Raw genomic sequence first — 20377 nt, forward strand, 5'->3', positions numbered from 1 at the left:
TTATACAATATTTATATCTAAAAAAATGAGTTTAACATGTTTGAAAAATTTTAATTTTGCTTATTTCTGAACGCCAGCACTTTAATTTTGTAGATTGGAAAGTCTACTTAAGTTACAAATAGTTACAAACAAATTTGAATATCAAAGTTTCGTTAATATTTATACGATTTCCGAAACTTCAAGTCATTCTGTCTTTAAGTCATCAGCTGCTAATTGCAATTTGACAATACAATGCAACCGTGATTTTGTTTTGCTGATTGTTTTTCCCGCGCGTTCCGAGTGGACAAAGTGATTTTTGCACACAGTTTGTGTTAAAGCTATTATTTTAAATTTTATTATCATATTAGCAAATCAAGACAGACTAAAGTTGGTATAAAGGTGAGAGATTAGCGTATGTTATATGTATTCAATAAGTTAAGTAGTTACGTTTGTACAATCAGAAATATTTTAGGAGAAATATTTAGCTATGCTTATTGCCTTTGTTGTTGTTGTGTAGGCTTGTTCGATTTGAATTTTTCGTTGGCAAGTGCTATCTCACTCGCTCATTATACCTATCTGACGTCTTTCATTGACAATTGCTCGGTAAAGAAGAAGAGTAAACTTTTACGCATTGATTGGGAAAAATTTACTGCTACTTATCTTTTTTTTACAAATTATTGTTTTTTGTGCTGACTCAACCAAGTGAGGATTAGGTAAAAAAAATCTGAACTTAACTAATTTTTGAGGTAAATATCCTTGTTTAAAGCCGATTTTGTTTTTGTCAAGACAACGTTTCGGCTTTAAATCTGCCTACGTGTTATTGATATATAAAATAAAGTACAATACGCCCCAAAATCTTATTGTCTTAATTCCCCAGTGACTGCTGCCTTACTTCAAAATGGATTTCGGTGATGATTTTGCTCCCAAAGAAGAGGTTGACCCAGCTGCAGAGTTTTTAGCACGTGAGCAATCAGTTCTCGGTGATCTGGAATCCGAAATCGTACCACCTGCAAGTACTGTTGCAAGCGGACCGCCCAGCACCGATGGCAATGGTCTCCTTGGTGGCGATGATCTTGCGCCCAACGTGGCAGGTGGTGGACTCGGCTCTTCCACTGGTAGCTTTGAAATGATAGGTGGCGAATCGAATGAACCCGTCGGTATTTCAGGGCCACCACCCTCACGAATTGAACCAGAAAAGATTAGAAAATGGCGTGAGGAACAAAAACAAAGACTTGAAGAGAAGGATCGTGAAGAAGAACGCAAAAAAGAAGAGTTGCGCCAACAAGCTAAACAAGAATTAGATGATTGGCTCCGCCAAACTGAAGAATCAATTGCTAAAACAAAAGCGGCATCACGTAATGCCGAAAAACAAGCAGCAGCGCTCGAAAATGGTGGCCCACTGGAACCGGGTACCGAATGGGAACGCATTGCAAAATTGTGCGATTTTAATCCAAAAGTGAACAAATCCGGCAAGGATGTGTCACGTATGCGATCCATTTACTTGCATTTGAAGCAGAATCCCATCCCACTAAAAACCGCTTAATTATTTAAAGTGAAACTTCAAGAAAAGCCTTAGTGCACTAAAACATTCACTAACATACGAGTTTATTAATAGTATTTCGGTCTTAGATTTACAATACATTTGTGCTGATTCTTATATTGTCTGCTTATTTTTTTCTTTGAATATTGGATTCACAAAAGGAGTTAGTGAATAAGATATTTACCTATTAAGCAAATTTAATTTGAAAAAGTATTGTTTATATTAGATTGGTCTATAGATATGCATATTAGCTGAAATTTCCAATATGTAAATTTAAAGGAAATGAATTTATTGAAATTTACAAAAAATATAATTGCAAACTTTAAAGGCCCAAAAATATTCTTTGATTTCATATGGCAAAAATATGTGCAGTTATGTTTCGTAACCATTTGGTTATGAGATTTATTTATTTTATATAAATAATCTTTTACTCTGAAAATTGCAAAAATTCAAATTCATATTTGCGCAAACACATTTCTTCGTCACACAATCACAGCCGCCGTATGGAAACTCGCGAAATTTACAAAACGCTGAACAGGTGACATCAGCAGTCAGCGGTTGTGTCGATGTACTATACTCCGCATCTACAATTGCGTTTTGTTGACAATCGTTTAGGTCGAATTCTTCATAACGCGCTGAAAGAAAAAATAAATTACTGAATGTTTTGATAAAAAATACTTTATTATTTGACTCCTTACTTCTTGCATAAGTGACGTGGCTTTGCGAGATTATTGCTAACAAAGAAATTGCCGCACAAATCGAATGCATATTTTTCACTATAAGTGTTATTTTGACTTAACGCTGCTTATGATAACTGAAAATGTGTGTATGTACCATAAATGCAAAGAAAAACCAGGCTTCGTGGGGGTTTACATGATTTGCGTTTATTTCGTTAAATAAGTGTTTATTTATATATAGCTACTCTTTTCGGCAGTGGTGCATGAAAAATTATCTACACATTTTTACAATTTAAATTTTTATAATTTTAAAATAAAACCAACAAAAAAATTTAAATTGTACCATGTCTCCTGAGTCTACAAATAAACAAAATTCGCGTGTGTTATCATAATACAATTTAATTTTTATTAAAAAAATATTTATATTCTAGCCACAAACACATACGCATAAAATGACTGAACATGACTGTGATCTGACGACCTCACCAAAGTCCAACTCCTCCAATACCTCCAGCAACAGCAGCGGCGACAGCTGCTCTCGATCAACTTCGGATTCTAGCGACGAATTGCTTTCAACCAGTTTTCGTTCACGTTCCCCTTCACCATTAGACGATCATGTAGATAAAGGCTGCGTGAATCTTTTAACAGATAAAACATTTCACAACGAAATCTGTGCACTTGCTGCGAAACGCAATGCAAATTCGGACAATAGCAGACAAGAATGCGTTTTAGATGATAAGAATCGTATTATAAGTGTAGGCAATAATGAACTGTTAACAGATCACGAATTCCTCATGGAAATTGCACTCTTGGCCACCACACGCAGTGATGATCCTAAAACGAAAGTGGGCGCTTGCATTGTGGATCGTAAAAATCGTATTATTGGCATTGGTTACAATCACTTCCCACCCAACTACACGAGCGAACCGTACCCGTGGGGCAAGGATAAATGGAATCACTTGAATAATAAACTCACCTATGTTATACACGCTGAATCAGATGCCATATTCTCTGCACAATCGGTAGACTTACGCGGCGCCACTATATATTCCACATTGATGCCTTGCAATGAGTGCGCCAAACTTATCATACAGTCGGGTATACGTAACGTTTTCTATTTGAATTCAAAATTATTTGAGAAGTGGATATATAAGGCATCACGCCGCATGTTGCATGCTGCCCGTGTCACATTGCAGAAATTAGAGTAGTGCACAGCAGCAATTTTGTACATATTGCTGTATTTGAGAGTTCGAAATTGTTACTTAATGTTTTTATTGTCAAATTAGTTCGAGTATACGCGCCGAAATGAAGGCGTATACATATACAATTTTTTTTATATATACTTTATGTATTAAACATATTTTTATTTAGTTATTTGTTTAGTTCGTATAATAACTTGCTTTCTTATTGCTGCCATGTCCTTGGTAATGCAAGCCTTTTATTTTTTTCTTAATTATTTTTGAAATTCTACATATATAGACTATGTAAAAAAGACTTCCAAAGATAAGGCTAAATTAAGAAGTCATCTTACTTAAAAAAATGTGTACATACATACATACGTATATTTTTTAAATAAATTTATTACGACGAATTTTAAATGATACAACCGCTGCCAAAATCTCTATTTTTTTATAGTGATCCGTTAGTTGTGGGTTTTCTACGCTTTAGAGTTGAAGCGCCTTAAAGTGTGCTAAAATTGACGCATTGTTGGCTTGGTGAAGTTTCTCTTATCTCATGTTAACAAACTTCTGCAACTACAGACACTGTAGGAGTACAGCTATGTTATTCTCTCTCTGATATTTGTAAGACATGTACAGTGTACACGTTCATACGTAGTGTATAAGTATGTACATTAGAGCGGGTCGAATTTTTTTATAAATTCGCGTATTCGATAAATGGATCATTCAAAACAACTTTAACTAAGAAACTATAGGTCTCAGCTCATTTCTCAATAATGATTTTTTTAAACTAAAAGAGTTTCCAATAAGACTAAATGTTGAGAAATTCAAAAATAAAATTTTTAATTTAAATTATTTTTTTTATAATTTTAAATGATATATATGTATATTCATTAAATAACAGATTTTCACAATATTTAATTCGGCAAATACGACCCACCCTAATATAAACATATGTACATACTACATGCTTATATTTAAATGTTTATTAACCCTTATCAACATGCGTGCATACCATGTAATAACCAAATCGTTTACATTTGCTTGCTATCAACTGCTAAATAACAGTGTAACTGTTAACTTTACAGGCACACGACATGCACGTGCCATCAGAACATGTGAACATTCTGCCGACAGTCACTTGCAATCGGTGTAATAACTACTGTACTGTACACAAAGGATTTCTGTTAACTTAACAGCTCCGCAAATTTAACAGTGCATGGCATTTGGTAGCAGCTGAGCGCTAACAGTGCCATGCCAGCACATACATACATATGCGTAACATTTTAACATCTTCGTCGCATCGTGCAAATCGCTTTTCTTTCGCCGGCCCACACACAAACAAAACCATGCGAAACGACGGTGTTGGCATCAGTTTTCCATGGCTTTCAAAGTGGCGCGGACGTGTTTGTCGCAGCTACAACGCGTCATAAACGTGTACCAACAACATATGTAAACTTAAAAACATACATATGTACATATACATATGTATCTCTGTGTGCATGCACGAGCGACGGTGTGTGCTTGAATAACGGTACAATAGCGTGCTGAAAGTGTCGCGCGGACGCGGAAGCCAACGCGAATTCGTTGATAGATATTAGAGAAATTGTAAATAAAAGTGAATGTTTTTGTGTTTTTGTTGTTATTGTGCAAGCGGCGTGTTTACAAAGTGTCAGTGTCATTTATGAAGTGCAGTTGTTGCTCTTTATTGCTGACTAATCATTAAATATAAATAAATAAATAATTGCTTATGTGCGGTGAAGAGCGCTTAAGAGCTTTAAAAGGCGCATAAATTTCATTTTTTCGGTTGATTTGTAAGTGTTAATTTTGTTGATATTCTGTTGAATGTGTTTTATTTGATTTGTTGATTTTGAAGCGCTTAATTATCGAATAAAATACATTTTATATGCAGATAAATAAAGAAAGAGATATAATTATGCAAAATCTATGATAAAAATACGAATGCATTTTAAAATGCTAAATTTTTATAATCCATTAAGAGGAGTAAACAAAAAATATAAAATCTGTAAATAATTGCTATTTATAAATAGTTAATTGAAAATAGTTATAAATAAGAAAAACAAAATAAAAAATAATACAACAATGTTAATAGGAAATTAAAAAAAAATATTTAAAAATAACAATACAAATTTCTCTTTAAATAATATTTAAAAATTAATAAACATCATAATAAATATGTATATAAATATTTTAATATATATTTTTTAATTTTTTTGTTTTTAAATATTAATAAATATATAAATTTATTTATTGAAATTTGTTTTAAATTAGTTAAAAAAAAGGGAAATTAAAAATATTAATATAAGAATACCGTTTGAAAATTCAAATTAAAAAAATATTTGAAAATTTATATATTATATCTCTCCCTATAAATAAGATTAAATATAGAATATTTATAGCAAAAATTAAAAAAATATTAATAAAAAATATTGAGAAATAAATTTAACAATTATTATAATTAATAATGAAAAATTAAATATATTTCTTATTAACTAATAAAAATAAATAAACTGATTAAAATGCTTATTGCTTATTAATTAAAATAATTCATAAAACTAAAAAAAAAAATAAAATACTAAAATAAAAAAATATTTAAATAAATTAAAAAAATACTATTAAAATAATAAATAGATAAAAAAATCAATAATCAAAAATTAAAAAAAATATGTAAGAAACGAAAAAAATTGAAATTAAATTATTGAAAAAATTTAAACAGAAAAATTTTTTAAATAATAATTAGATAAAAAAACCATTTAATAAAATTAAATCTAAAATTAAAAAAAAAATATATACAATAAACTAAAAAATTTAATATATGTACATGGCATAATGAAAAATAAAATAAAATTATTTTAAATTTATAGAAATAATATTTAGAAAAAAATATATAATTAAAGAAAAAAATAATTAAAATGATAATTATAGAATAGGAAAAAATATGCCAAATAATTTAAAAAATATTTAAATTAAATAAATTTGCAAATAATCAACGCATAATAGTCAAATTAAATAATTTTAAATAAAAATAAAAAAATATAAAAATAAATAATTGAAATTTAGCAAAATAATCTAAAATTAATAAGTGAAAAAATAAAATAAAATGAACTAATTTGCGTGCAGAACTTAAAAAAAATATGCTGGAAAGCCTCCCCAGTCGCAGCAAAATTGTCGCCGGCAAGGTCGCTCACACACACATACCCACAGCCACATTTTCATTTCGCACACCGTCATCGCCGCCTTCAAACCAACGCACGACAACAATTAAAAGTATAAATATACTTAAAAACACGAGCAAAAAAAGCATTCATGTCAGCCGCACAAACACCGCTATGACAAATGACAAAAACAACAGACACTCGCAGCACATCGCTGCAAATACAATAAAAATAATAAAAAAAGGTAAACAAAAACAACACTAATGCGAATGTTTAGCAATTTTGAGTGGAAATTAGGTAAAAATAGCTGCAAAAACACAACTTGGCCAATGCGGCTGGGAAACAAAATGTGGAGATGCTGAAATTATGAAAGATCTGCTTCGCAAATGATGCCAGTGTGTGTGTTTGTGTGCCTGTGCTTGCTTGCTGATGTGCATAGTTTATAGCCGCACCGCACCATATGTGTTGTGTAAATGTTTTTTGTTGTAAGAAAAGTAAAAAAATGTAGAAAGAATTGCACGCCAAATGTTGGAGAAATACATTAGCACACTTATGCGCGTGTGTATGTGTATATTTTGATGAAATGCCGAGCATCAAATGTAGCAAGAATATTCATAAATATTTCGTCAACTTTGTGTGTGCGTGGGAATTTCGTTGAAGTGCCCAATCTAGCCGACGAAAAAACTTTACAGCATTTCGGTGTTGAAAATTGTCTGCGGGGCAACAACACATGTACATGTACATATGTATATATGGACAGACAGACATCCGCCGGACAACAGTTGGAAAGGTAATTAAAATATGTATTTGAAAAGATTTTCTTTATGGTACATTAATATTAAATCTGCATAAATATGGATTTTCGTTTTTAAAAATATTGAAATTATTATGTTTATTTATGTGAAAGTATTAAGCGCTCATAAATCAATATTTATTTATATATATATTCCATATCTCCAATAAATTAGGCTACTTTGTAAGGAAAAAAATCTTTAATCATAATTGTTTTTGTTAGATTAGTTTGTATGGTATAGCAGCTATATGCTATAGTCGTCTGATTCGAACGATATGTTCGGAAATTGTAACCTTATTTTAGACAATAGTCTATGTTCAATTTTGGGCAGATATCTCGTCAAATAAAAAAGTTTTCCATTAGGACCTTATTTCCGGTCGTTCAGTTTGTATGGCAGCTATATGCTATAGTGGTCCGATATCGGCGTTTCCGACAAATGAGCAGTTTTTTGGCTAGAGCATAACTTGCGAAAAATCTCAGAACGATATCTCAAATACTGAGGGTCTAGTTCGTGTATGGTATATGGAGACAGATGAACATGCTCAGCGTATAAATATAAGAAATAATAGCAATCGAAGTTTTGATCGAGTTTCCATGCCTTTTATTTGCATTAATTTAAATATTCGTTTTGTCATTTCCGGCCACCGGAAGTTGAAAACTGCAACCCTTAAGAGAGTTTATCACATTAAAGGCATCTCCATGTCTGGTTAGCAATCACGTGTCATTTAAATTCTGGTTGAAAAAAATGTTTTATCGAAAGGAGTCTCTGTTAAGTTAGCCAGAACTTAACTGAAGGATGACTTCTTACCAGAGAAAAAAAGCATACTTGTAGGCGCTGTGTATCTGAGTTTACTTTTCCGTCTATCTAACTATTGATTACCACTTGATTCACGTATACTCTCAAGCTATTGACCCAGCAACTCGAAAGAATGCATAGGTACATTAATTATATTTGGAAAACTAATTTCCTATCACTACTCGCGTCCTTTTTTGAATAAATTTCGACAATCAACTATTGGCTCTCCTGCAGTTTCAAGTAGAAGCACCTCAAAACCTCATCTTTTTAATATTTTTGGTTACTTCAGCACTTAAAATTTAACCACATATTTAGTATATTTCTTAGTGAAGCCGAGTTCATTTTACCTGCGATAACTATCACACCATAACCTCAAATAAAAATATACTTTAATCACAGCGTTTTCTAAACACGCATACATTTTCCCGTTTTGCTATTTGTAACACATTCGGAATTCGTTAGCCCCTTTTCCACAAATTCCCTTTTCCGAGATTTGTTAAAGCATAAATGGTGAATGTGTGTTAGGCGTAGCAAAGGCGTACAGCTATGCCATGTGCACATTATCTTCATATGTGTGTGTGTCTTCGTTAGAGGCAGTGGAGTGAAGTCTCCAAGGAAGCACTCGGCAAACCGATAGCAATAAAAACAGGAAAAAGTATGATTTAATACGCCAACGGCCACATTTAGCCCAACCGCTAGCGGGTCGCGCATTTTTACCAAAATGTTAACGGAGATAAATATACAAAGTGTTGCCACCGCCCATCGGATGGAATAAAGTACTTAATTTGCTCTACTCAACCATAAACCAAAGTTGTGCGTACGCGTAATAGTAAACAAAAGCCGAATAGGTGGCTAAAAAGAATCGAAAAAAATCTGTCCAAAAGCAAAACAGCAGACGAGGAAAAGATAAATGATAACCTAACGAGCGTGGGTGTGAGCAAGAAAGATGTAAGCGGCGTGCATTGGTGGAACGCATTGAACATGTAAATTATCGTTGAACATGAAAAAGGGTGCATAATTGAGATTGGCAAGCGAAATAAGTAACGAAAATGTAAATAATACAGAAATTCAACAGAGCAAACGAAATCGGCAAAAAGGTCATTGCTGAAGTTGGCAGTGCATGCCCAGTGGCTTTTGAGCCACTCGCTTGCTGCACATTTCAGTTATTGGTAACCGGCTTATAAATTACAAAACAAAATAACTGCGAAAATGTTGGCCACAAGTAACCAAATACTCCGTAACTTTTGTTAAAAAGGGCAAATAAAGTAAATGTTAATTAAAGGCTTTTTGGGGGCTTTACTTTTTCAATTGCCCTTTGCTGTAACTGTCTTGAATGCGAGTGGAACAAGAGATGGAATTCAAAATATGTATACTCTATTACCAGGACAAAGCTTATCGCCAAGCAATACTTAAATATAAAGCCTATGCAAAACACTTTAACGAAATTGAAAATTTAGACCAATTCAATCGGCAAATAATATTTAAATTTAAAGCTTACTCAAACCCCTTAAACGAACTCCAAAGTATGCACAAAATTTAAATCTTAAATCGGTTAGGATTTAGAGCAATAAAATAAATAAAATTTTATACTGAATTTTGTAAAATTTTATAGATTTTTTATGCTTTCATGAATATTTCAAATTTTGCCGAAATATTATATCCTTAATAATAGAGTTTCCATCAAAAACCACTATTTTTTTGTTTGCAATTTTTATAAAAAATTTTCTTTATATGTTGTAATAAACCAAAAATTGGGATAAATTTTCATTCTGTTAAGAAAATTGTAATACGAAAGTGTTGCCTACATTTAGCTGCATTACGTTTAAGCGAAGACACACACCAATTATGCTGAATGGTGAATAATGACTAAATAAAAATTTAGAAATTATTGCCAGCATCTCATCGATTTGAACAATATTTGAGATGATATAATCGGCCCAAAAGTGAACATTTTCATTGCGCTAAAGGGAGACACTGAAATACGACAAAGTGTTGCCTACATCTAGGCGCGTTTAAGCGAAAGTACACTGCAGTTAAGCTTATATTTTAGATAATTAGTGCTTATATATTTTAAAATAAAAAAAAATTATTTATTTTTCGGCTCATTCGATTTTTACCTATTTAGTTGTGTGAAAATTTATATTTTATTCTTAACAAATATAATTTTTTTAGCGAAATTAAAAATTTGTTGAATAGTATTGAAAGACTGTCTTAAGTTTAAATTTTTTTTATGTATACAGATTTTCTGTTCTTTAAATATAACAATTTTTCGAATATTTTTATTTTAAGTCATAAGAGTCATAACTAATCATAGAAAAATGAACACAAAAATTTTTAAATAAAAAAGAAAAATATATAAAAAATAATTTTTTTTTGTATGGAAACAATTTTTTAATTTTAGTCATAAAAGTCATAATTAATCATAAAAAAAATAGTAAAACTTAATTATTGCTTTTTCTATGGAAAAAAACAAAAATAAATATTAAATAAAAATATTTTTAATTAAAAAATAAATAAAATATTTTTAAATAAAAAAGAAATAAAATATTTTTAAATAAAGAATTTGTCCATATAAGGAAAATAAAAATTATTTTAAATAAAAAATAAAAATAGTTTTTTGTATGGACATTCCAATGACAAATAAAAATATTTATTCGCATGGAAAAAATATTTTTTTTTATATAAACAATATATAATAATAAATATGTTTATTTTTGGACACAAAAGTCATAATTAATCATAAAAGAAAATAAAGTTTAAATATTTTTTCTATGAAAAAAATAAAAATATATAATAAATAAAATATTTTTTATGAATAAATTAAACAATAAAAAAAAAAATAATTTTTTACTTATGGAAAAATAAAAGTATTCATATTCTTAATCAAAGATCATTTTTTATTTTAAAAATATACTTATATTAATCTCAGAGCTTTTGCGTAAACTTTTTTATTAATTTGCTGTGCAAAAAGTAATTTCCACTATTCTCTCCATACAAAATATTATTAAAAAGGTATATTATCTTTTTTTTTGTGGATATTTACAAATACAGCTACTGGAAAAAGAATTTCACAACTTGTATCTCCTTTTTCACCTGGCCACTTACGCACTTTTGCCTTTTCATTTCCATTTGATTGATTGATGCTAATATTTAGGTGACAGTCCAATGACAAAGGCGGTTTCTTTTAGGTCTTTTGAAAACATTTTTTTTATGTATGTATATGCGATTTTTTGGTTAATTCAGGCTGTAATACGTTAAATTTGTTGTATGAAGCAGGTAGGAGGTGGTTATTCAATTGTGAAAAAAATCGGTTAATTTGTAAATTTGGTATACAATTTCTTTACTTCAACTTAGAATTGTGATGATTAGAACAGGATCCAATATCTTTTTGAACTTTATAAACTAATTATTTAAGCTCTTCACAAATCTTACTTAAGACAATTAAGTTATCTATTATACCTACCGCCCACCAACCTTGCCTTTATTGGCTTGAAAACTGCCATAAAATAGGCATAGCAAAGCTGAAAGCGCATGGAAAACATAATATTGCTTAATAATATTGAATAATTACATTAATTTCTAGAAGCGGCATAGCTGACGCCACTTTGCCGCACAGACTGACGCTACAGCTTAAGCAAATTGGTTTTGACATATCCTCTAGCGCACACCTCAGCGCCCACACCCATACATGCACCTCTATCTGCTTGTATATATTTATACAGTTCTGTTTGCAAACATTGTTGTTTGTGCAAATGAAATGAAACACGCGAAACAAGCGATTCCGTTATTTTTTATGCATTCAGCCATTGACTTCATGTCGCAGGCGACCACTAACGCGCCACACACACACACAACCCGCCCACAACAGCAGCGTACACCTTTTGCTAGCTGCTGATGCATACCATTAGCCTGCTTGCTTCGTTGTTGTTTCTGTTGTGCGCTGCCCACCTACGCATTGTTGGCGTTTAGTGCTCGTCGTTTCGTCATCGTTATTGGCAATTTTTTTATTGTTTACTTTGACGTTCGCAAAAATGCTGGATAATGAAATTTCGGCCATGCCTAGGACACTAAAAAGGACAATGACAAAGCCAACGGCAGCGGCAGCGGCAACGGCAGTAAAAGCACGCGTACGCCACCTGGTTTCACATTTAAAGCGTTTCATTTTTCATCTGCGGCGCTTTTCACTTACAATACATAAATACATACATACGCGCTTACAAATATCTATGGCGTTCGCAAGTCATGCTTATTTGTTGTCTTTATTTTACGCTGTTGCTGTTTTTGTTTTTGTTTTGTCATCACATTCGATTTATCTCTTTCAGCTGTTTTGAATGTTATTGTTGTTGCTATTGCTTCGACGCCCATCTGCGTAACAGCGTGTTGGGATAAAAGCAAATTTACATAAACTCGCACGAATTTGAATTAATTTTTGCTTGCTTCGGCAATACCGTTATTTTTATTATAATCGCTATTGTTATTGTTGTTATGTGTTTTATTGTCCTCTCTGCGGCGTGCGGCTTGCGTAGGGAAATCGCTGTGAAATGGATTTTTAGTAAGCTTTGCGGCGCGAGTGTATTGCTTTGCTTATGGCACTTAAGTGAGCGCTTAGGCGCAGAAACGCGCCACATTTTTGTCTGCGCTCGCTTGTAGCACATGTTTGCTCACATTGCGGTGTGAATATGTGTGTGTGTAGTTGTGTGCGTTTATTTTATACTCTTTATAGCATATTTTTAGGCTGAATATGAAGTGACTTGATTTATGTCGGCGTGTTCGCCGCGGCGTATGAGTGATATTGTAAATATGCATTCATGCATAAAGTTGCCAGATTGCTGATAATTTAATATTTTTGTGCATACTTTTGCAGTTTAATAATATAATGTAGTACTTTTAACTTTTAAAATAAGGTGGCAATGTCATACAGTTTTATTTTACTTAAATTTTTTATAAAATTCTTTATTTATTGTTCTCATTGCATTTTTTAAATTTTAAGGCAACATATGCATTCTTATTTGCACATTTAATAAAGGTGGCAACCACATACTGACTTATAATTTGTAAAACACAAAATGAATAATAAAAAAGTGGCAACTCCACAAAAAAATTTAAAAATATTTTTAATATCACTCAATGTATCAATCTATCACAGTTAAAACTTCTTAATTAATACATATTGAAATTTTTCAATAATTTTAATAAAAGAGTGGCAACTCCATTAAATAATTTTTTTTTAATGTACTTTTGATTTTTTTCAGTGGGTACAGATACTACAATTCTTAACTTTTTCCAAATTTATAACAAAAGAATGGCAACTCCATAAAATACATTTTTTGTAAAAATGTAATTTTGATATTTTTCAATGGGTATAGATATTACAATTCTTAATTTTTTCCAAATGTATAATAAACAAAAAAAGATGTCAACTCCATCAAACAATGAATAAAAGTAAATTTAATATCCCTTAATGGGTAATTTTTGCCTAAGTGGAAACTTCATATTTAATACATACATTTAGTTCTTTTTTTTATTAAAAAAGTAAAAACTACATAACATAAAATGTTTGTGAATTTACTTTTAATATCTTTTTAAGGGTCCAGATATTACAATTCTTAACTTTTTCCAAATTTATAACAAAAAAGTGGCAACTCCAAAAAATAAATTTTTCATTTTATCTTCCTCTAAGTAGAAGAAGTTAAAAAGAATTATGCGAATATCTGAACAAAGTTAACATTTTTCCACAAGTAGGCCACATGTTCAGTTTTCTATAATGTTATATAAATATTACCAGACATTATTTTTTTGATTACCAAAATGTTTATTTATAAAATCAGGCGAAATTTATATTTGAATTCTCGGTTTAACGCATCTGTCTTGCGCTACGGTTAACGTTGAATCGCAGGCATTATAAATTTTGAATCGAGCACTGTGTTGAACTATAAAATGATTTCGACACAATATTCAATCTGCTATAAATGTTTTGTTGTTCTTGCGGCTATTAAACTGAAGCGCTGTAAAAGATACGCATTTTTTGAGAATTGAGTGTTGATGGTAAACATAAAGTTAAATAAATATATTTGGGAAGCTATAAAAATTTATAATAGAAAACAAACCCGAATTATTCGCCAGACTCCAATTTATATTATAGAAAAAATGTATATGATATATGTATATATTTTTAATATAGTTAATATATGTACATACATATATATATATATATATTTTTTTTTTAATTTAAAAACGTTTGAATTTATCTAAATTCATATTTACATTTAATTCTTAAATTTTTAATAAAGTCCTAAAATTTTATATTAACGAAATGACAAAGCACAAAAAATAAAAAATTGAATGATTTTTCAATTATAATTTCTTATAAAGAGTTTCCTGAAGGGATAGCTGTCAAATCAACTGTTAAAATACACATCTAACTTGTAAACCTTTAAAAGAGCACCCTGTATACATATACATTTAATTAAACCTGAACTGCAAAGATTAACTAAAAACTGTCCTCCCTTTCGAGCACGCGTCTATTCTAATGAAACCAATCAGCTACCAAATACTCTTGTGTATATTTTAGATTAACAACAACACAAATTTGTCATACGGCGCCGTGTTCCGGATTTTGTTCTTGTGTGCACCATCCTTTGCGTTTTAATCAACGTAACTTTAATGCATGCAAATTTATTGGTTGCTCAAATAATCAAAATCAGAGAATGAAATCAACCATGTAAATCCGGCTTATGGAGGCTGGCAGCTGAAAGAAGTTTTTCTCTGCTGAATTACTGTTAATTGAAATGGTATTCTACCGTTTAAAGTTACTAGCTTGTTTTAGAGTTTGTGAGTTATTCACCACCGGTATAATTTATGCTGGAGTTTGATTGTATTTCGGAATACGGAATTCATTAAAAGATATAAAAATTAAAAATTAATTTATTCCATAGGCAATTTGAAGCTGAGGTAATAGTTTTATAATTGGGTGTATGTCTTCGCTAACGTAATCCTAAATGTAGGCAACATTTTTCTTTAAATACTGGCATGCCGTTTTTGTTACCAGAATTCTGTAGACAGAACTTTATCTTAAATAGATGTGAACTCACAGCTAATTCGTGGTTTTAACAAATTTTCTACATTTCATCCATCAATTTTCGAAATAATTAAATAATTATAATTTCTGGTATGTATCTTGGCTAAATATCACTTAAATGTAGGCAACGCTTTTGGAAATTTCTGCAATTTACTTTTTATAAGTTTTTATGTTTTCTGCGATCAATTTAGTGCTATGCTTGCCTATCGTAATTATTTTAGTACATTTTAATTATAAGTTCTGGTATGTGTCTTTGCTTAAAAGCGTCTAAATGTAGGCAAAGGTTTTCCTTAAATGCCGAAATACCATTTTTGATACCAGAATTCAGTTAATAGGATGTGAAAATACCAGTTAATTCATAGCTTCGGCAATTTTTTCTCTATTTCTTCTATCAATTTAATGCTCGGCTTGCCTTTCGAAATTATATTAGTACATTTTTCAGCAATTTTTTCAACGTTCCCTTTGCCCTTCTAACAATTTAATTTCCTGTCTGCATCAAATGCTTAACTTCTTTAATCTCATAGTTCATACATGCTGACCTATAAGGGAAAAGCACCAAAGCACTCATCATTTATGCCAGTCTGCTCCCACTACTTTCACTTAAACGTTATCCATACTAATTAGATCTTATCACAAGTATAACAAAAATCGCTAAACTTTGCGAAATCTATGTTTATGTTCTTGTATGATAACTGCTGCCAGCGACGCTTTTTCTCAAGGAAAACCTAACGCTTAAAAAGCCATTATCACCAACAAAAACAAGAAACATAAATAAATGACAACAATGCTAATAAGCAGCTATGATTTGTGCGACTGACTGTTGGTGCTGGAAATTGCGCTTAGAACGCCTCTCCCCAAAGTGAGCAACGGAAAGACTTTAGTAGCGTAGTAATGTAACTTACAGCTTTTCGGTAAGCGCTTCAAAGGAAAAACAAAGAAACTGAAAGAAATGCTGAAATTCCTGATGTGTTTAGGTGTGAGGGAAGACAACAAGAAGTGGACGGCGAAGATAAAAATAGAATCAGGCATAACGAGTAGTAAAGTGTTTGCGAAAGAAAAAGCGAAAAGATGTGGAATCAGTGTCGAAGCAAAGCGTAATATGGCAAGCATATTTAGTGCTTTATCGGAAAATATTCCTAAACAACGTAGTCAACATCTCGTCCATCTCCAAGCACTATAATCCAAACGTGAATCTCCATTGCAGTGAGATAAATCTGTGACTAGTTGCTGGTGTGTAATCTCAGTTGTGATTTCAGTTGAAGTCTGAGTAGGTGAAATCTGTATTTTAAGGTTGTTTTCGCCACTATATGTTATCAGATGAAGTGAAGCTTAAATTGTGTCTGTAAAATTGAGTAAAATTTACAAAATAATACATTTAAATGTGGCGAATATTATTTGAGGTTGATACACAAACCCAATTCCCATAAACAATACTCTTGTCTAAGGCTTTAACAAGCTCAAAGCTAGTTATTTTTATATACGTTTTCTTTGTGCCTTATAATTTTTTAATTCTGTAAGTATAGAATAGATGTATTTATACCCTGAACAGAATAAACTAAGTTTGCCACACCCAGAAGATGAGCTGACTCGACTTACCCTTATCAGTCTCTCTGTCTGTATATACGAAAAGCCCTTAGTTTTTGAGATATCGATCTGAAATTCTTCAGGCGTTGTTTTCTCCCCAAGAAGCTGCTCATTTGTCGGAACTGCCAATATCGCACTAATACAGCATATAGTTCCCATACAAATAGGACGCTCAAAATCAAGTTTTTGTAAGGAAAACTTTTTTATTAAAGGAGATATCGTCAAGAAATTTGACATGTGCTATTGTCCAAGGCAAAAATGCAATCTCCGAAGAAATTGTTTGGATCGGCTTACTATATCATATAGCTGCCATACAAACTGATCGAACAAAGTCAAGTTTTTGTATGGAAAACTTTTTTTTTAAACGAGATATGTATATTCTTTTTATTCCTCTTATTTTCCAAGTCCAACAACATTATACTTAGTAAAATCAATACAAACGTTAATATATTTATGCAGTCTATAATAATACTTAGCAGTTAAAGTATGGCAACAACAATTATGAAACTTTTTGTAGCTTCGCTATAATTAGTGAAAATACATTTGTTTCTGCCTGCGCTTGCTTAAAGTTGTCGCATTACGGATTAATTTAATTGCGCTGCTGTCAGTAATAAGAACTTTGTCATGTTTTATGCTCGATTTAGCATGCTTTTTGGCGCCACTAAGTGGGCAGTTGAGCGGAATTGTTCACTTATGTTTTTTCATATCTGCTTTAAGTCAGGTCACAAGCCGGCAGATACTTTGGTATAGTTCAAGCAGTGAATTTTAAAAATCTAGTAAGCTAAATTTAAGTAAAATTTAATTTTTTTTTATTGTTATTTATTATTCGTAATTATATGTTAACTTATTTCTGGCTGCTATTTGAAAACAAATTATTTTTGTGCTGAAAGTCATTTCCAATCCAATCCAATAAATTTTTGATTTAAATAAATTATTTGTCCATACCCCACACGTCCTACAAATCTGCAATCTCATCCACTTATAGCTAAGTGGCAGCTTTTGCTATTTATTTTTGTTGTTTTATACTTTTTTTTATTTTTTGCCAGCAATCTTCCCTTGTGATATTTTCAAAATCAGCAACCGTGTAGATTGATGGACACAGTGTGAACATACATATACAAATAAAATGTCAATATACTCTTGACAGGCCATGGCGTATGAGTGACATTCCTTGATTGTCGCTGTAGTTGAGTTTCTGCGATAACAGTACAATAACCCACACGTACATACGTACACGCATGCACAAATTTATAAAAAAAATCCGATTGCCGAAATATATAATGCAAGCTGCGACGTGCTAAATTGTTGCGTGATTTCTATTTTTTAAATTTTTTTTGTTGTTTTTTTTTTTCAATGTAATGTGTTTACTATATACATGTGGTATTTTTATGCAATTTTATTTAAGTAAAACATATGCTTATTGCCGATTTGTCTGTTGAAATCGAAATCGTGCACTAATTTAAACTTGCTTGCTAAGTCGACTTAGCCATGGCTGTCTGTTTATACGCGCACTAGTCACTCAGTTTTTGAGATAACGAGCTGAAATTCTGTATGCATCCTTTCCTCCCCAAGTAGCTGCTAGTTGGTCGGAATTGACCATATCGGATCACTATAGCTTATAGCTGCCATACCAAGTGGACGATAAAATCCAAGTGCTTATATGGGAACCTTTTTTATTTAAGGAGGTATCTTCACGAAATTCGGCTTGGGTTATTGTCAAAGACAATAGTACAATCTCCGTAGAAATCGTTCAGATCGTATCACTGTAATCAAAATCAAGGCTATCAATCAAAATCAAGCCTTTGTATGGAAAATTGTTTCATTTGGTCAAATATCTTCACGAAATTTGGCAAAACTTATTGTCACAGGCAACGCTACAACCTCCGAAGAAATTGTTCAGATCGGAGCATTATAGTATACAGCTGCAATACAAATCAAATCATTGTATGGAAATATTTTTATCTAACAAAATATCTTTAAGAAATTTGACTTGGATCATTGTCCACGGCAATCTTACAAATTTCGAAAAAAATTTTCAGATCAGACCACTATAGCATATAGCGACAATTGTTTGACTATTTTTTTTTGTTTTCCTTATTTAGATGCTCTGAATAATACAATCACTTAATTCTAAAAAAATCTTTAATATTTAGACAATAAAGTCTGCGGCAATTTATTCGCCATGCCTCTGCATTCCGTGTCACATGTGGCTTAATCAAGCTAAGAGCATTCAACCATGCATTTTTCTGCAGTTTCTTAGCCATAAACACAATCAACCATACATTAACACGTTGCCTTGCTTCCACGCTTTGCTTGCTGCTTAAGCCTTGAATGACTTAAGCGGCATTCAGCTGCAGCAGTATTGCGTCAAAATTCTGCAAATGATTTTCATTCACTTAGCGCATATTGCTATCTGTGGGAATTACTGTTGTTGCGCCAGCTTATGATTTTCTCGCTATGTCAATTTCAAGTACAATCGATTTTCCCCCGACATACCCACACACACACGAAGGCATGTTAAACTGCAAATGTGCCAGCAGACAGCTGTTCGTATAGATATTGCATATTTTCTACAACAATAAATAAGCATTATATCTTATCTAGGCATGTACCATATATACTCAGCTATACATATACAATTGAGTCAATGCGCGCTATGTTGTTAAATTGCTCGCTGCTATACGCTCCCCATCTCGCCCCACTAAACTTTTGCGCTTCAGCAGGCTTATGTCTCTTTCATTTTTCTTTTTCAATGGCTTTCTTTACTCAGCATACCGGTACAAATATATAATACTTTAAGCAGCATCTACAAGGTTTTTCTAGTCTAAGTAGTTTAACAGAAATGTTGCATACTTTAAGGCATTAAATGTTTTGCTGGCGCTACTGAATGTTACGCGCGTCTTCTGAGAATCGTCAGCGATTAAAGTTCATGACCTTTGAGCATGCTCTGTGGTGTTCAGTATTTAGTTATGTACATAGTTATGCAAATAGTTAATGTCGAAAGCTTTTATAAGATGGAAATGTCCACTTTGTACGACGCAGAACGCTATTAACAATGCGGTCACCCGGCAACCTCCTTCTTTTGCTATTTGGGGACAATTTATTTTGTTCTGAGAGTTGCCATGCTATATTTGACAAATAAATAATAGCATTAAGCGGATATTTAAGTATTTATAAATACTTTGTACTCAGGGCCACCTAGCAGTTGTATACTTCGTAAGCAATTTATTTCGCTTAAGATATATTGGGTAGTCGAAAAAGTCTTTTCGTATTTCGTATATGAATACAATAAACAAATTTGTACAATTTTGGTCGACCACTTTTTGCCATTTTTCCGCTAGATACATTATTCCATCAGTGTAAATCGAATTTTCTACTAATTTGCTACACGAACTGAAACAGCATCGTCACAAAAACTTCACAAATTTTTGGTTTGCGTGGCATTCTTCCCTTTTTTATACAAACATCTTAAAATATTGCGAATTTCTTCATTATTTTCACCCATTTTTGAACAGCTGTAACTTTTTTTCAACTGCCCCGAATTTAATTTGTTTGTAGTTAAATGAAGCTTAAAAT

General features: G+C 31.7%; 3 protein-coding genes across 8 annotated transcripts in view; all 3 read left to right on the forward strand.

Moving 5' to 3' along the window:
* The first annotated feature begins 286 nt into the window (after nt 1-286).
* On the forward strand, nt 287-3485 carry LOC120778007 (deoxycytidylate deaminase). Its single transcript, XM_040109670.1, has 2 exons — nt 287-378; nt 2628-3485. The coding sequence occupies exon 2, from the start codon at nt 2649-2651 to the stop codon at nt 3402-3404; it is 756 nt and encodes a 251-aa protein (XP_039965604.1). The 5' UTR covers nt 287-378; nt 2628-2648; the 3' UTR covers nt 3405-3485.
* Nucleotides 570-1636, forward strand: LOC120778008 (clathrin light chain). Of its 2 annotated transcripts, none has more exons than XM_040109672.1 (2): nt 570-725; nt 857-1636. In XM_040109672.1, the coding sequence occupies exon 2, from the start codon at nt 878-880 to the stop codon at nt 1520-1522; it is 645 nt and encodes a 214-aa protein (XP_039965606.1). In that variant the 5' UTR covers nt 570-725; nt 857-877; the 3' UTR covers nt 1523-1636. The 2 variants fall into 2 exon arrangements, with proteins under 2 accessions (XP_039965606.1, XP_039965607.1); XM_040109673.1 differs by having other exon boundaries at nt 570-692.
* A 1255-nt stretch (nt 3486-4740) lies between the features above and the next one.
* Nucleotides 4741-20377, forward strand: part of LOC120777672 (serine/threonine-protein phosphatase rdgC) — a 124917-nt gene continuing 109280 nt past the window's right edge. For 4 of the 5 annotated variants that reach the window (XM_040109135.1, XM_040109131.1, XM_040109134.1 and 1 more), the window contains exon 1: nt 4741-5188. The gene's annotated coding sequence lies outside the window, so the exon portion shown is untranslated. The remainder of the gene's footprint in view (nt 5189-20377) is intronic. The other variant, XM_040109132.1, reaches the window with a different exon arrangement.

Source organism: Bactrocera tryoni, chromosome 5, assembly GCF_016617805.1.
Source record: "Bactrocera tryoni isolate S06 chromosome 5, CSIRO_BtryS06_freeze2, whole genome shotgun sequence".
Taxonomy (NCBI): domain Eukaryota; kingdom Metazoa; phylum Arthropoda; class Insecta; order Diptera; family Tephritidae; genus Bactrocera; species Bactrocera tryoni.

What these genes read in the sequence shown, in the direction of transcription:
- LOC120778008 (XM_040109672.1), top strand. Translation starts at nt 878, where the DNA reads ATGGATTTCGGTGATGATTTTGCTCCCAAAGAAGAGGTTGACCCAGCT.
- LOC120778007 (XM_040109670.1), top strand. Translation starts at nt 2,649, where the DNA reads ATGACTGAACATGACTGTGATCTGACGACCTCACCAAAGTCCAACTCC.